Source organism: Notothenia rossii, assembly GCF_949606895.1.
Source record: "Notothenia rossii genome assembly, chromosome: 4".
Classification (NCBI taxonomy): Eukaryota; Metazoa; Chordata; class Actinopteri; order Perciformes; family Nototheniidae; genus Notothenia; species Notothenia rossii.
Genome location: NC_136902.1, coordinates 76,680,012 through 76,697,668, shown reverse-complemented (window position 1 = coordinate 76,697,668; position 17,657 = coordinate 76,680,012). Strand labels below are relative to the sequence as shown.

The 17,657-nt window shown below is 40.4% G+C and overlaps 3 protein-coding genes across 7 annotated transcripts in view; 1 reads left to right on the top strand and 2 right to left on the bottom strand.

Moving 5' to 3' along the window:
* The window catches only part of LOC307035991 (uncharacterized protein), a 47,438-nt gene extending 42,368 nt beyond the window's left edge, over positions 1–5,070 (bottom strand). Inside the window, exon 1 of one of the 4 annotated variants that reach the window (XM_079675910.1) lies at positions 4,984–5,070. The gene's annotated coding sequence lies outside the window, so the exon portion shown is untranslated. Of the gene's footprint in view, positions 1–2,168; positions 2,267–2,497; positions 2,677–4,983 lie in introns of those variants that run through there. The other 3 variants (XM_079675907.1, XM_079675911.1, XM_079675913.1) reach the window with 3 other exon arrangements.
* Positions 5,071–5,103: 33 nt separating this feature from the next.
* On the bottom strand, positions 5,104–7,797 carry snrpa (small nuclear ribonucleoprotein polypeptide A). The gene is made up of 7 exons (XM_079677326.1): positions 7,705–7,797; positions 7,311–7,391; positions 7,041–7,213; positions 6,760–6,936; positions 5,942–6,106; positions 5,749–5,837; positions 5,104–5,664 (listed from the first exon to the last, which is right to left on the bottom strand). Exons 2-7 carry the CDS (start codon positions 7,381–7,383, stop codon positions 5,505–5,507), a joined length of 837 nt encoding a protein of 278 aa, XP_079533452.1. The 5' UTR covers positions 7,384–7,391; positions 7,705–7,797; the 3' UTR covers positions 5,104–5,504.
* Positions 7,798–13,444: 5,647 nt separating this feature from the next.
* actmap (actin maturation protease) lies at positions 13,445–17,584 on the top strand. Of its 2 annotated transcripts, XM_079677325.1 has the most exons (8): positions 13,445–13,669; positions 13,801–13,862; positions 13,893–14,045; positions 14,285–14,353; positions 14,510–14,634; positions 14,935–15,064; positions 15,181–15,251; positions 16,824–17,584. In XM_079677325.1, the coding sequence occupies exons 2-8, from the start codon at positions 13,828–13,830 to the stop codon at positions 17,156–17,158; spliced, it is 918 nt and encodes a 305-aa protein (XP_079533451.1). In that variant the 5' UTR covers positions 13,445–13,669; positions 13,801–13,827; the 3' UTR covers positions 17,159–17,584. The 2 variants fall into 2 exon arrangements, with proteins under 2 accessions (XP_079533451.1, XP_079533450.1); XM_079677324.1 differs by having other exon boundaries at positions 13,801–14,045.
* Positions 17,585–17,657: the final 73 nt, after the last annotated feature.

Here is a 17,657-nt window from a genome sequence, read left to right as displayed (position 1 = left end):
CTTTCAGCTCTTGTCCGGATGGTTCCCAGTGCGCACCAATACGATCTCTCTTTCTCCCTCTCCAGTTTGCGGACCAACCCAAACTTTTTTAAACATTAGTATCCGCCTATGTCACATTTACTCATGGGATTATCCTAAAAGCGTTTCAGTTCCCCTCTTTGGGTTTCTGTTTCCTTTCTATCTTTTGTGCCACCTCTCGGGTCCCTCTTCTCCATTTTCAGACCTCCGCTGTCCCCGGCTCGCTTCAAAGCACCGCCGTGCCAATTAGGCTATCTGCTTTTCACAGATTGGCGCAGGCTCGGGTGGACTCTTGAGTGGGGAAGTTTCTATAAGCGACTGTAGTTGAAGGCATTCATAACAGCTCTGCTACGGATGACAACATTTAAGTTATTCAATCACAAATATATAGGCCTACCATTAAGCCTGGGAAATAAACAGTTGGCCTATGTAAGCTTTAAGTAGAGTTTTTGCCTGAAGATGTCAAGCGTCAGGACACACGTGGTACAGCACAGGTATACGCACCAAACCTACAGCTCTGATATTTTATTAAATTATCGTCATACCCACATTTACGATTAGGCTTGTTGAAACAGCTGCCAGCCTGCACTGTACGCACATGCCACTGCTTAATGATGCCACAGGCTATATGGCAGCTCAAAAATATAAACGAGAATTGTAGGGTGAATACTTTCACGGTCTCTTGGGAGTATTTTCCACATCCAGAGCTTGTCAGTTGTATCTAAGATTTCTGCACAATGTACCTTCTTCATGGAGGATGATATCTAATGAGATGCTGCCTCCCTCCTCCACATGCTTGTTGCTCAAGAGCTTCCCTGACAACCGCTGGTGTTTCCGCGGCCCTCTGCCGTGACCCCGGAGCAGAACAGAGGGCCCTTAAGGAGCTGCAGGGCTCATTTGCATAGCGGGGCTGTGACCTTCAAACACGAGCTGAATTTTAACCATCCATCCAGAAACAGACATTAGTGGGTCTGCTGTCTGACTGGAACCTAAGAAAGACCAAAGAAGAATCTCCTATAACCATAAACCTGCAACCTCTGAAATCCCTGAGAGGCCATGGCCTGCGAGTGGTGCATTTGGCACCATCTAATGGTCATATTGTACAGGAGTCTTAGGATATAATTCATCATGGTCTATGGCAGTGGTTCTCAAACTTTTTCCGTCAGGCCACCTTTGGAGAAAAAAAAACGTCGGGCACCCCACAACACAAAATAGTCACTTAATGGGCCAAGTTAACATGTATTAAAATACATCAATATGAACGTGAGCATTCCTTTCAAACAAATACAAAAAAACCACTTTGCTAGAACAGTGATAATAAAACAATGCTCCATAAGTCTACACGTGCTCAAAAAAACAAACATAATACAATCCCTTTGCTAGAACAATAAGTTATTTACTTTGCCACTTTGCAATCTGTGCAAAAAAATGAAAAGAAGGAAAATGCTGATATTTGGCAAAAAAAGTGTGTCACAGCATTAGGCTGCAATGAGCCTGTTTTGCACTGCACATTTCTTCAAAACTTGGTTGCAGGCTCAGTAGCGGCGCCAGAGATTTTCTTTTGGGAGTGCTGTGGGGTAGCTTGACGTTTCATAGAGGGTGCTCAACCATTTAGGGTTTTCCATTAATGTACCGGTCGCTACAGTGGAATTCTCTACTGCAACAATCCCAACGCATATACACAGTGTACCCACGACTGTTATAATGAAGGCTTGATAATCAGCCACGGCATATAGGTGTAAGCAGGAGTAAAGTGCTATTTTTATAAGTGGGGAGTGGACCTAACATAGGTGGGTCCGGGGGTATGCTCCCCCGGGAAGGTTTTTTTTTTTTTTTTTAATATTGAAGTTAATGCATCAATCTGGTGCACTTTGAAAGCAAAATGAAGAGATCTATGGATACATTACTCAACATCCATATGAAACAGAACTGTAAACAGATTTACTTTTTCTTTCTGGATGTTTTACAAATCAATCCCCTTTTAAACTGTATTCTTGTTTTACTGTCATAGTATTTCATAACTGTTTTTCTTTTTTTTTATACCTATAATGATCGTGTGCCTCTGAAATAATTGTTTACATTAATTAATAACCGTTTGAGACCCACTGAGATAACTAATCTCAGTGGGTAATCTAAACACAGTCCTTTACCTCACTGAGCTGAGGTTATCTGAGCCTCTCAGTCTGACATGCGAGAGTTCTCCCTTCATCTTGTTGTTGAAAAAGCTCCTTATATCCGTTAGCGTAGCTAGCTAGCACCAGATGCTAACAACAACAATCTCCGGTACCGATGCGTGCTCTCTCTCGCTCGTGCACGCACACAAAATGGCTCGTTCCACACACACACGCAGAGCCGAGCTTGAATGAAACACAGAGACCCAGACGTACACTGTACTAGCATATCATTTTCAAATTAATCATTTTTCAAATTATGAATTTCCCACAAAAAGACATACATTTCTTGGGGGTGCTATAGCTACCTTATGGGGGACCTGCAGCACCCCCTAGCGCCCCCCTGACGCCGCTTATTGACCTTCCATCCTCGAAATGTACATTACACTGTGTCCTACAGCTCCCTCATAGGTTTCTAAGTGTAACTTCCGACGGTCATGTCGACGTCATAACAATTCTGTTTTCAAAAAAACAATTTTCAATTTTTTTTGTCATGACAACTTTTCCTCCTGGTCTCCCCCAACACTGTCCGCTCCTCGCAGCAGCGAGCCCCGCAACGTCCCGCCAACACGGCACCCAGACCCGACGCAGCATTTTCATCTGTTTGTCATTTATTGGTTGCTAACGCCATTGTAACACATAATCACTGATGTTCCGCTGTAACGGTGGTGGACTCATCAGAACATAGTGGGCGAGCTGACCAATCAGAGCACAGTGGGATAGGGAGGGGGGGGCAGGAGCTCCAACAAGCCGTTTAGGACAGAGTGAATACACATACTATACAGAGATGCTGTATGAGAAACCAATGTGAGTTTGGAAAATTGCACAATATAAATCTATTCTAGAATGGAATTATGATCAGTAGAAATGGCCATGACATGGGACCTTTAATATAAAACACTCAATTACATGTAGCTCAAATTCGTACTTAACCTCATTTAATATGCTTACTTTCCGCATCTGTATAAGTTAAACAAACTGCCTTAAAAGGGGAATATAACCAACAACGCTCTTGACATAGGCCAATAAATGTCAGAAATCTCACAGAAGCAGATATGCACTGTCACAAGCTGATTTTTGATCTCACTCCCACGCATAACCCACCGGATAAGTAGAAGTTGCCTTTCAGTCCCTGCAACTGAGAGATCACTGTGTTGGTGAATGGGAAGGCACTAGGCATTTTGCCAAGAGCATGGGACACACACACACAGCACCCTGGTGGCTAAGGTCAGCGCTTTCTCAAGGCAAAATAAGGGAGTGTGGAAAGGCTTGGGAAACTACAGAAGAATGTGCATTTCAGTGTACCATTGAGCTGACGTGAAGACAATTACTCAGGGCACAGTTTAAGTCCACAACAGGGAGGCCCTGTGTGCGCCGGGCACAGTTGATAGTGCGAGGCTAAATTAAGCTTTTCATGCCCAATTCACACATCACTCCGCTCCACACTCATTAATCCAGCCTTTGAGAGGAGGTGGTGGTCCTTATTGGACTTTAATTACTAGTGTGGAACGGCCATTGAGATACACTGCAAAACACACAGCAGGCATTTACTAATTGGCAAACTCAAACAATTGTAACCATTTGCAATAATCAGATAGTTGTTTAAACATGATTACTAAAACACAGTGTGTCAGTGCCTAAAGAGGCCTAGCGTCATGACCATAAATCAGAAGTGCTTGCACTGTAGTATTTAGATCTTATGCTATACCCTTTGTGTTGCTCCCACAGCATTACAAAGTATATTGCCATTTTGACTTTTTATATTTATCTGAGAGCTTTAATGACTGGTTACTTAACAGATTATCATTTCCAAAATGAACAGTGCCTAGCATTAAAAATAGCAATCCATTTAAAAACGATACTATCCCAATTTATTTTATATAACACATTCAATTATGTCCTCAATTCCTTAAAAACATTGAATGCTTTTAAATGATTCATCAAACATAATCCAGTCAAATAACCCTGGCATATGTCAGGCTACTTATCAAGTGAGCAGATCAAGCATTTATAACCAAACATTTATGTTTTGGTCGCTGAATTGATTTAGAGGGAAAAAAACATTTGTCCTGAATAACAAAAGGACGAAGGAAATACTCTGATAACCTTTTGGCAAAGCCTGATGGCCCATGACCAATCAGTAAATGATACTGTAGAATTGATATTTTAAGTAATCAGTCTGAAAACAAATAAAGACCCAATGAAACATGATTGTTTAGTAATACTATGTATTCTTCAAAGCAACTTGAATGGGACCCTTAATTGGTTTGCTTAAAAAGCAGGAGGGATATAATGATTTGTATGGAGGCCCATGAAGCTCTGAACAAAGTGGTTTGATTTTGATTGCTTCCTGAGAAAGAAAAAATCTAATTTATATTATCTATTTATGAGGCCAATGTATTTCATTGTCTGGAAAATATTACATTTGTGGACAATGTGGGAGGCTTTCAGACCGAGTCCAGTCAACGACTTCAGTGACATGACATTGGTGTCCTTCTCTCCATCGCTAAAATGTATTTTTGAGTCCATTATGGATTATTAAAAGAAAACCACTAGATAATCAACCTATCCGTATGGAGGAAATAGTCTGCCATTTAATCAATACTCTGTGGCTAAATATGTTTGAAAGATTTTGCCTGGAATAAAAAGCCTATGCATGCATGTAGTTAACAATATAACCTTTGCAATAAAAACATATTGCAGGCCACATACATTTTCAGCCATATTCATGACAGCAGGGAAGTGGGTACACAACTGTTTAAAAGAGGTCTAACCCAACCACTCTTTTACCCACCTAACCCTGTGCAACAGCCCTCAACGTCAGAGGTAGACGAAAGTAGGTTTGTAGCACCATCTATTGGCTTAAGAAGAAGTCCAACTGAAACATAAACACATGAATAGGTGAGGCAGAGCATTGTTTCAAGGAAAATTAATTTTAATTACAAAAAAAACACAAGCTCCAGGTACAATGTCTGGTAGACCAGACCCCGGGTGCAATGCTTCATGACACACATTTCAAAGAAAATACAGTAGATTCATCAATTTATACCTGGATTTGAGTAAAAAAAAGAAAAACCCAGGATGTGATACTGTTCAGTACGATGAAGAACTCTGTAAATGTACCTGAAGTTGTCTGCGTGGAACAAAAACACAGCATCCTGATGCAAAGAACATATACTTAGATGTAATCCTGGACAGAGAAAAAAATATAACTGCTCAGCAAATGTTATTTTCTAAAAATGTATTAGTTCGGGTGACTGCTGTATATTTATAAAAGCCCAGGTTGCATGTTAGAAAAAGATTGGGCTGGAGGAGTTATTTCTTAGCAAATGAGATCTTCATGGCGTTCGCTTGTGTGATCTTAAAGCCTTGCAGTGCGTCTCGTGCGGCACCGGCCTGCACTTCAGTCTCAAACTCCACAAAGGCGATGTCGTGGCGACCGGGGACTAAGCGGACCTCCTTGAACCCGGGGAACCTGAATACAAAACAATACAGTCAGGCCTGGCACCAAATTGACAAACAAGAACAATGCAAATGCAGAGTAGGAGTTGTTACTGACTGGTTGAACAGCATGGAGAGCATGAGCTCGTTCGTCTCCTCTGGCAGGTTGGTGAGGAAGAGGATGTGATTGGGAGGATTTTCTGCAACCTGTGAGGATAAAAAGACACCATAGATCAGGATAGATCCACCATTACAAAACTATGACATTATTATTATTCATAAGGACACCATGTCAAGTCAGAACACACTACCTGCTGTGGCATTTGTCCAGGCATCTGTCCCGGCATCATCTGGCCAGGAGGCATGGCGCCAGGGGGCACCATCCCTGGGGGAGGCATCATGCCAGGAGGGGGCATATAAGGCGGCTGGCCAGGCATGTGCATCATACGGGGAGCCTGGCTCATGGGGGGCATACCCTGAAGAGTGATACACATGTGAAGCTGATCGGAAATGTTCCTACAAACCTATCCTCATTTTGCTTTACACAAGCAATGTTTTTTTATGGTTTCATAACATACGTCAGAATGTATAGAGGGAGCACAATAAAGTAGGAAAATACATTTTGAAATAGGGAATTATTTTCACATAGTGATTAGATGTTTGGTCATAGTGATTTGATGTTTTGGTCTATGAAAAGTCAGAAAATGGTTACAAAATAAACACAAGTCAAAATGATCACAAAGCGGAATTTTTTTCTGTAGCTTAATGAAACCATTTATCAGCTGGAGGCACACTTTTGCCTAATTCTCCCTTAATATTGTTTTACTTTTGTTATTCACTTCATTAGTCAGTCTTCCAATGCAAGTTTTACTAAAGTTTCATGTTTTGGCACAAAGAAAACTTCTACTTTGTTTGGGGAAATACATGTTGGCCATTAGAGGAAACAAATATGACAACAATTTCCCAAAAGCTAAGGATCGGAAATACTAATTATTTGATTCAGTTGCAATATTTGTCCAGGATTCCAGATTCCACAACAGTTAATTTCTCTGTCTACATTTATACTCAGGGTAATTTGTGAATACTTGCTAAACTGTACACATCCTGTTGCCAAAAGTGCTTTACTTACAGGCATGGCAGCCGGTACCCCAGCAACCATCGGTGCAGCAGCTCCTGGTACCCCCTTCTTAGCTCCAGCTGCATCAGCTCCCTTGACCTTTTTCTCTTTCTTTTTACGGTCACGCTCCACAAAAGTCCCCTTCATTTTAGCTATGATGTCAGAGTCCATCTTGGCATACTGGATATGCTGTAGGAAGGGATATTGTATTGTGTCAATCATATGTTTAGTGGCATATTTTATTAATTGTGACGCATCCTATTCGTCTGGTACTCAATGTGTGATTAACCTACCATGGGCTTGTCATAGAACGGAAATCCCTGCATGGATCTTAGAGCATTTGCAGCGCTGTTGACCTCTTTGAAAATAACAAAGGCCTGACCCTTCATCTTTACGTTTCGTGCCACCAAGATGTCCAGAATCTGGCCGAACTGTGAGAAGATTGCGTATAGCGACTTTTTCAACTCTGCAAAAAACGAGAGCATTTTTGAGAAACCATTAGTTTGATGTGCACTGAAGCCAGAAACGGAAGGCTATACGACAAAAGGGGGAACATAACTTACCATCTTTCTTGATTTTCTCATTCAAATTGTTGATGTAGATTGAATGATTGAGCCGTACATCCGGAGCAGCCATGTTCTAACCTGCACACAAGTTAACAACTTAAAACAAATTCCTTTTAAACCAAAAGGGAGCACAACAATCGATTAGCCGCTAAGCTAACAAGCTAACTTGAATAACGTGGGGTGAACGTTAGCGCAATAGCTATCTACTAGCTTTAGCTTACATTCAGAAGCGTACTATCTATGTGTATCTAGTCTATTCTATATATCCCGATTCTCCTCAATATCATAAAGACCTCCAAATACATTAACTAAATCAACAGATTGGTTGGTTAAATGTCTAGTTAACAAAAAATTATAAAACTGTTCAGTTCGATTTCGAAGGCATACACACCACGGAAGGATGAATGAAAATCCCGGCCGTCACAGATCCCGTTCGCTGTTCTTGCGTTAAGAACAACTTCTTCTTCTTCTTCTTCTTCTTCTTTCGTGTTTATTGGCGGTTGGCAAACCAACTTGTAGGTGCATTACCGCCACCAACTGGACTGGAGTGGGGACAAGAGACTAAGCAGAAAACAATAAACAAAAGAAACAAAACAAAGAACCAAAACTCTAGATTATTTTTAATTTATCAATTTCTCTTAGAAATGTAATAATCTCACAATATATATTGCCTGATGTTTTCCCTAACAGTCCTGATAGCGACAAGTCATGGAATTTTGCTTTCTTCAGTGTCTGGAAAAACACATTTCTCTGAGTACTATATTTCCTGCAAAGCAGTAAAACATGCTCAACAGTTTCTGGCTAGCTACAGTGTATACACTTTCCGGTTGGATGCTTTCCTATTATACTTAATGTATGATTGAGACCTGTATGACCTATTCTTATCCAAGAAATTACATTTTCCTCCCTTCTTTTAAACTCCACCTTCCTTCCATCCCCCACATACCTTTGCATTTTATAAAGATGTCTTCCTGTATCACTGAGGTCCCAATGATCTTGCCATGTTGTTTGTGCATATTTCTGTATGAATGTTTTAACCTCCGCTTTACTGAGTGGAACTTCTATGTCTATGTTCATACTTCTGAGTGTTTGTTTGGCCAGAATATCCACCTGTTCATTACCCTCCACACCAACATGAGCAGGAACCCAGATGAAACGAGTTGCTATGCCTTTGATTTGCATTTTATATCAAATTAGATATATTTCATTTATTATGTCCATTCTAGATGAAGATCTACCTGATCGTATCCTCGATAATGCTGAAAAGCTGTCAGATGCAATTACACTATTATGTATTTCTTTCTCCTCTATCCATTTCAATGACAGTACCAATGCCAACAACTCTGTGGTGTATACTGACACATGGTCTGTTACCCTTTTCTTGATATGTGTATTACTCACTAGGATGTATACTGCTGCCCCTGCACGCCCTGTCTCTGGATCTTTGGAACCATCTGTAAATATGATTGTTGAGTCTGAGTGATATCTTGCAAAATAATTCTGGACTATGCGCCATACTGGTAGTTCTTTCTTTTCCTTTAACTCCCTTTGTATATTGAGGTCTACTCTTGGCAATGGGAATAACCAGGGTGGAATGGACGAGATTGGAACTGTGGGGCAATACTGTATTTGATTCAAAGCTATACTTGCTGCTTTAACATCGCCAATCCATCCAAAACGTATTAAATGTGACTCATTGTGCCCCCAGCAGTCTTTCAAAATACTTTTCGCAGGATGACCATCACTGTGCCCCTGAAGGTTTACCCAGTATGCCAACATTAACTTCACTCTTCTTATCCTTAAAAGGCATTTCTCCCATTTCCCGAGATGTTTTAAAAGCTCCACTACAAATTCTCAGGGCCTGAGCTTGTAGGACATCCAGTTTTTTAAGGTTTGATTCTGCTGCTGCCATGAACGCTATACACCCATAATCGAATACAGGTCTCATGAGTGCCCAATATATATTCAGAAGTGATGACTTACTTGCTCCCCACTCCTGTCCCGCCAAACACCGAAGTACATTGTTGACTTTTTTACATTTATTTTGAACTTTTCCTATATGATTGCTCCATGTTAGCTTTCTGTCAGACCAAACACCAAGAAATCTTATTGTATTAACCTGTTCAAGAGGTTGCTCATACAATTTTAACGATATAGGAACAATGTTATGCCGTTTTGTAAAACAAATGACCTGCCTCTTAGCTACTGACAGTTTGAATTCCCATTTATTTTTCCATTTCTCCACTTCCACTATTGCAGCTTGTATTTTCTTTCCAACATGTGCTACATTGCGGCCTTTTGCCCAGAAAGCCCCGTCATCTGCATACAAAGATTTTCCCATACTTGGATTAACTTGATTAAAAATGTCATGTATCATTATATTGAACAGCAACGGACTACACACACTACCTTGCGGAGTACCATTTTCCACAGCATAAACACTTGAATATTCTGCACCTATTCTTAATTGTATTTTTCTGTCGAGTAAAAAATTCATAACCCAATTATATGCTTTACCACCAATTCCCAATGATTTTAACTTGATTAGTAGTCCTTCCTTCCAGAGCATGTCATAAGCCTTTTTAATATCAAAGAAAACTGCAATCACTACTTCCTTGTTGGTCTGTGCTTTCCTGATGTCTGATTCTAAGCACAATATAGAATCCATTGTATTCCGACCCCTACGGAACCCACTTTGATATGGGGACAACAGAGCTTTACTTTCTAAGATATATGTTAACCTTTCTGTAACCATTCTTTCCATGATTTTGCATAAATGAGATGTCAGGGAAATAGGCCTGTAGCTAGATGGATCTGAAGGGTCTTTCCCTGGCTTTAGGATGGGCACTATTATCGCTTGTTTCCACACTGAAGGAAGTTGGCCAGAATCCCACACCCTATTAAACAACCTTAACACAATGACTAGAGTGTTATCTGTCATGTGTTCCAACATTTTGTAACAAACACCATCTTTCCCAGGAGTGGTTTGACGAGCACTAATAATTGCTCTTCTCAACTCAAACATACTAAAATGCAGGTCCAACTGATCCCCTAACACTTCTACTCTATCCAATATTCTCGGGTTTTCCATGAGTGTATTATTTCTGCACTGCCTGGCTTCCTCTGTAAGGTTATCTGAACTATGAACTTTCCTAAATGTTTGAGCTAGAAGTTCCGCCTTTCCTAAGTTTGTGACAGCCATTTTGTCCCCTCTGCTCAAAACTGGCAACTCATAATTGCTTCGAATTCCCCCCATTCTCCTAATCATGCCCCAAACATCTGCAAACTGCACTTCTCTTCCAATACTATTGCAATATTGCCTCCAAAAAGTGCGTTTTTGCGTTCTTATTGTTCTCCTTACTATAGCCTGGGCCCTTTTATACTGATTCAAAGCTTCCTGAGAATGGAGTTTTTTGAGTTGCCTGAATGCTTTATTTCTGTCTTTAATGGATTTACTACATTCACCATTCCACCAGGGTACACTCTTGGTACACCTAACTCCTGCAATTTCCGGAATTGTTTCTTTAGCTGAATGAATGATAACCTTAACCAGCTCATCATTGAATTTATTTATATCATCATAATTTTCTTCTTGAAGTGTTTTACATCTATTCGTACTTACAACTCGGAAGGCATCCCAATTAGCTTTTCCCAATTTCCATCTAGGAATTTTCTTTTCCTTTTCAGACCTTATGTTGGTCCCAACTTTAGTCATTACCGGATAATGATCGCTGCCCACTGTAGTATGCTTTACCAAATTCCATGTACTTATACCTGCTAAAGCACTAGATACAAATGTCAGATCGAGTAGTTTCTATATTCTTTGTGCAATTATATCGTGTTCCTTCCCCAGTGTTAATACACACTAGCCCGTGCTCATCTATAAATTCCTCAACTACTGCACCATTTGCATCTGTGCTACTGCTTCCCCATAGCGAGTTATGTGAATTAAAATCCCAACACCATATTGCTTTGTCTTGCAGTGAACCCCCAGCATCCTCTAATATCCTTTGATCTAATTTCCCACATGGATTATAATAATTTACTATATCTATAGGTCCTCTATCATTCCATACCCTTATAACTATTGCTTCATGATCTGTACTTACATGCATAACTTTGTAATTTATACCACTCTGTATGAATGTTGCAACTCCTCCCTGTTAAGAACAACGGTGCGACATAATCTTTTTCTTCTTCTTTGATATTTATTGGCGGTTGGCAAACCAACTTGTAGGTGCATTACCGCCACCAACTGGACTGGAGTGTGGACAAGAGACTATGCAGAAAACAATAAAGAAAAGAAAGAAAAGAAAAGAAAAGAACCAAAACTCTAGATTATTATTAAATGTATCAATTTCTCTTAGAAACGTAATAATCTCAAAATACATATTGCTCGATGTTTTCCCTAACAGCCCTGATAGCGAAAAGTCATGATATGTTGCTTTCTTCAGTGTCTGGAAAAGCACATTTCTCTGAGTATTATATTTCCTGCAATGCAGTAAAACATGTTCAACAGTTTCTGGCTGTCTACAGTGAATACATTTTCCAGTTGGATGCTTTCCTATTATACTTAATGTATGATTGAGACATGTATGACCCATTCTCATCCGAGAAATTACATTTTCCTCCCTTCTTTTAAACCCGACCTTCCTTCCATCCCCCACACACCTTTGAATTTTATAAATATGTCTTCCTGTATCACTAATGTCCCAATGTTCTTGCCATGTTGTTTGTGCATATTTCTGTATGAATGTTTTAACCTCCGATAGCTAAGTGGAACTTCTATGTCTGTGTTCGTAATTCTGAGTGTTTGTTTTGCCAGAATATCCACCTGTTCATTACCCTCCACACCGACATGAGCAGGAACCCAGATGAAACAAGTTGCTATACCTTTGATTTGCATTTTATATAAAATTAGAAATATTTCATTTATTATGTCCATTCTAAATGAAGGTCTGCCTGATCGTATACTCGATAATGCTGAAAAGCTGTCAGATGCAATGTATTTTTTTTCTCCTCTATCCATTTCAATGACAATACCAATGCCAACAACTCTGTGGTGTATACTGACACATGGTCTGTTACCCTTTTCTTTATATGTGTATTACTCACTGGGATATAAACTGCTGCCCCTGCACACCCTGCCATCTGTAAATATGATTGTTGAGTCTGAGTGATATCTTGCAAATATAGTTCGACTTTGCGCCATACTGGTAATAGTTCTTTCTTTTCCTTCAACTCTTTTTGTATATTGAGGTCTACACTTGGCAATGGGAATAACCAGGGTGGAATGGACGAGATTGGAACTTTGGGGCAATACTGTATTTGATTCAAACCTATACTTGCTGCCTTAACATCACCAATCCATCCAAAACTTGTTAAATGTGACTCATTGTGCTCCCAGCAGTCTTTCAACAATACTTTTCGCAGAATGACTATCACAATGCCCCTGAAGGTTTACCCAGTATGCCAACATTAACTTCACTCTTCTTATCCTTAAAGGCATTTCTCCCATTTCCACCTGTACTGTATTGCTGATACTGGAGATGTTTTAAAAGCTCCACTACAAATCCTCAGGGCCTGAGCTTGTAGGACATCCAGCTTTTAAGGTGCAATTCTGCTGCTGCCATGAACGCTATACACCCATAATCTAATACAGGTGTGCGACATAATTTTGTGACACATCAGATTTTGAGACTACCTCAAACGTTTTATTATTAAATAATGCTGTATGTATTTGAATAGCTACTGTATCTGACCGTAGTGCCAGCATAGTATTTAGGTAGACAGACACATTTTGATAAATGTGCAAACTATTATATGTTTAGAATTTAGATACAGAGTTACACCCTCTTGGAGGGACATCATTTTTATTGCTCAGGTCACAGAATGTGCTTCAACACCGGTTCCAGTTTACATTATTTTAGCGCTCTGTTTCACCTTTTTTAATTGTTTTTTAACCATTTAATAGTCGGTAACACATAACTTTACAATGCAGCCAATATTTAAGATATAGGTAAATAATAACAAAAATATACCAAGTACTCAGTGCATTTGGTAGATGCAGTGGAAGCAGTGGAAGGCGGTATGACTTGTTTCCATTGGTATGACGGCCGACAATAAACACGAAGAAGAAGAAGCTGCCAAATATGGTCAAAACCAAAACACCGGCGCTGCTAGCTAGCTGTGCTAGTTTCAAAAATGGGTGTGGGACCATAACCTCAGTGTGACAAGATAAATGTTTTTTGGGAGCGATAACAGAGAAGGTTTTTTCTCTTTTTTTTGTACCAAAACAGCATAATATCAAATGAAGAACTTTTCGCCCTGTTTAAGCAACAGAGCTACTAGCTAAGGTAGGAGAGTGTGAGGGGTGGGAGGGTGAAGTAAAGCTGTGGGCATTACATTGTAAATATTGTTAAGAGTTGCTTTAACTTGTCCCTTTGCAAAGACCCACAAATGCTTACCAAGCTACCTCTTCTATCAGGGTCAATCCAATAGGAACTCAGTAAAGATGTCAATGGAGTGCCAGCTGTCACCACCTCCTCCTCTTCCTCCACCTCCTCCACCTCCTCCTCCACCTCCTCCACCTGCTCCTCCTGCTCAAGATCCACCACGTCCTCCAGCCTCCACCCACAAGAAGAAGTTGTATCAGACCATAGCCAGCAGCAGGAGTCCGGTGGAGGGGAACCACACAGAGGCTCGTTTACTGCTCAGTCAGAGGGAGAGCAGGTGAGACTTTCAATGAGAAGATCAACTTTTTTTGCAAATATTTAATGATAACCGTCTGTTTATTTTGACCATGTACCATTATTTAATTCTCTGAAATCAGATGTTATAATTTGGAAAAATAGACAAAGAATACACTTAATGAACAAGAATATAATGCCAAATTAATGGGAAGAAATTTATCATCTAAAAATAGTTGATAAAAAAAGAGTGTTTTTTTACTTTTGTATTTTGTGCTTCAGTTTTAGGAAGGACCTGCAGTGGATACTGGTGAACACATATGTGCCTTCTCTCATCCAAGATGGTCCACAGTAAGTTTGGAAACTGTGGTGTCAAGCCACACCTAGATCTACATTTGACTAAGAAATCACTTTACAAAGTTACAAATTGCATGTACAGTGGGGCAGTTGTATAGCTTACATGAAACATTTGCTATGATGTGACTGTGTAACTCATTTACCTCTCAGGTGTGGTCTGGTGGCTTTGTGGATGTCCGCTCACCTTCGACAGCCACAGCTGAGTATTGACCTGGAAACTGTTGTTCAGACGGCACTAAGCAGAGGATACACAGCACAGGGTGAAATGTTTTCAGGTAAATAGAGTGTGTAAACTGTGCAAGAAAGACAGAGTTGCGAACAAGAGCAGAGAGGGATGTGTAGAAGTGTTCTAATGCTGATAAAGTGTTGCAGGTACAAATATTTTTTCTTCGACATCATTAGGTCTCTTCAGTGGGGCATTAAACACCATATGTAGGATGGGATTAAACATGTGGAACTTATATGACCTCGTTTATTTTTAAATAGAAGTTGTAATTTTCCTTCCTAATAAAATAGTTTTACACTGTTTATGGTGGTATGTTTAAATCTTCTCATTATGATTTTTATTTTGTCAGCTGAAAACATGGCCCTGCTGGCGGAGGAGGTTTGTGGCTGCAGAGCAGAATTGCTGTCGGGAGGTTTAGGTGGTGATAATGCTGCAACCGTCATCGCACACCTGTGGGGGAGACAGCCTGTTCTCATCCCGTATCCTAAAACAAACTGCCATGGAAAGACTTTACTGTGGTTGTGTTTTTCTTTTGCTACTGATGTCATAACAATGTCTATGATCACAGGGCAGAATTCCTTCACAGTTTGTACAGATATGATGAAGACTATAACCATGAGCCGTGTCAGCGGAGCGGCCACAGAGCGCACTGGGCGGTCGCTTCAGGTAAGACGAGATGGCTGACTCACTGGGGAGGTGTTTCCTAAAGAGAGTGTTTTGTGAAAGGAATGTCCTGAATTAACCCAACAAAGGAAGCCAAGATTAGTCGGTTCTTTTCATAAAACTGGTTTTAAACTAAAGTCAGTCTTACTTATTTCACAATAAGACTGAGACATCAAGCACTCATTTGATTCAGAGCAAAGTAAACTGACGGTTAGGACAGAGCTGCAATGTTCATGGCTGGAAAGAAACAAATATGAACCTTTTTAACTTTAGCAAAAACAAAATCACTGCAACAAACAAAGCAAAATAGGTGTTTTAGAACTTGTAGATGTATAGTGGTAGTCGTGGCTGAACCTGTCACTGTGGTCCTGCCTGACTCTCATCATACTACTTCCCTGATGGCTCCCACAGGATTGTTGACATCCTTGTGGATTCATCTTCTTATTATACACACATGCATTTCCAAACATCTGGTCTACCTATGTTGTAAATGTATTATCTCTTCAATTTACACACGGCATCTATTGCACGTCTGTCCGTCCTGGGAGAGGGATCCCTCCTCTGTTGCTCTCCCTGAGGTTTCTCCCATTTTCCCCTTTAAACTGTGGGTTTTCTCCGGAAGTGTTTCCTTGTACGATGTGAGGGTCTAAGGACAGAGGGTGTCGTATTGTCATACTGATATTCTGTACAAACTGTGAAGTCCACTGAGACAAATGTAACATTTGTGATATTGGGCTATATAAATAAACATTGATTGATTGAGCATACTATTTAAAAACTTTGACGTAGCAAACAAGATTCCAGCAATTTATTATTACTTTTAATTATTTTGAAGTAGGATGATTCAATTTGTCCTCTATCTATGATCAAAAGCTATAATAGCTTCCAAATGGTGAATACACCTTTTCAGTGAACCTACAACTGACATTTGGCGTGTGGCGCAGTGGGTTAGTGCGGTTGGTGTTTGGATCAGGGGAGCACAGGTTCAAACCCCACTGCAGTCAGCATGTTGTTCTGTCCCTGGGCAAGACACTTCCCCCCAAATCGCTCCTGTGGGGATTGCCCACAGTATTAAGTATGTAAGTCGCTTTGGATAAAAGCGTCTAAAAAATGGAAATAAATGGTGACAACGTTTTTAACCATGAGGCAACAGCCATGAGTCAAGTTGAGTGTGATACTGCGCAGATATTTTAGATTAAAAAAAAGATCTGATTTCAGATATTATTCATGCAATTAAGTTCCTCCTATGAAGTGACATGGATATTCCATGTACTAGAAAATGACTCCTGGTGCAGCAGTAAAGAGAAACCTTAATGGACAAACTTTGCAGAAAGTAGAATCTGTTGTTGCAGCACTACAAGACACCAGTAAATCTAAATAAGTATAGAAAACAACAACAAAATATAATAGGAGGTACAAAAACTAAAAAGAATAGAAAACAAATATTACCGGTGCTATTCTTTAGTCTGCTAAATTGGTCAAGCCTGAAAAGGGATTGTCTTCCATGGTCCCGTTACCACATTTCAGCTCTAAAACATCAACATGCCACACAATGACCACTTATTCTTGTTCCAGGTGTCCTCCTGGGTTTGGCCCCGGGCAGTGTGAGTGAAGCACACACTCAGCCTGACCCCACGCTGCCCTGGCTCCTCCTCGCTGCAGAGAGCAGCACTTCCTGTCCCTTCGGTAGCACAGCGGTCAGAGAGGTCTTCGTCCTGGCTAAGCAGGGTAAAAGCCTGCGCTACCAGCTGTGGAGCCTGGACAGCGTCGCTCAGAGCAACGAGCAGCTGAGGACGATGGGCCCTCAGAGAGCTCAGGATGGGACTCTGTACGTGGTTCCTCTGGGAGGGGTGGAGGCCGGGCTGGCAGGACAGGCGGTGCTGCTCCACACGAGCAGTAATCAAATGTAAGCTCAATGCAATGTCTGGTACTCAAGAGAAGACTCTGATCTGCTTAGAGCATCACAGTGAACTCTCAGATTGCAATCAATGTCACAGTTCAAACCACATTTGTTTAAACAATCTGATGTCTGCATGGCTTCCAGAAGTTTTTGAATCTTTTTAAGCCCTTCGGAGTTACTGTTGTTGGCTAATGAATGCAGACGGTGCTGTTTTGATAAAAATTCTAAATTTATCTATATTCACTGGATAAAGTTAATTTCCAAAAAGTACACTGCAATTCAAAATGATCCATGTCACAGATCTTTTCATTACTTGAATATAAAGTGCAATTTTTTTTGAAGATGATCTTTCCCTAGCAGGGAACTCTTCATTAACGAATAGGTGCTAAACACATCACTGACTGATTTCTTTGTACAATAAATTGGTTAAATTCTTCATTGAATACATTGACATCTTGATGCACCGCCTGCGAATAACATGACAAACTGTGTGTGAAAGACTGACACGA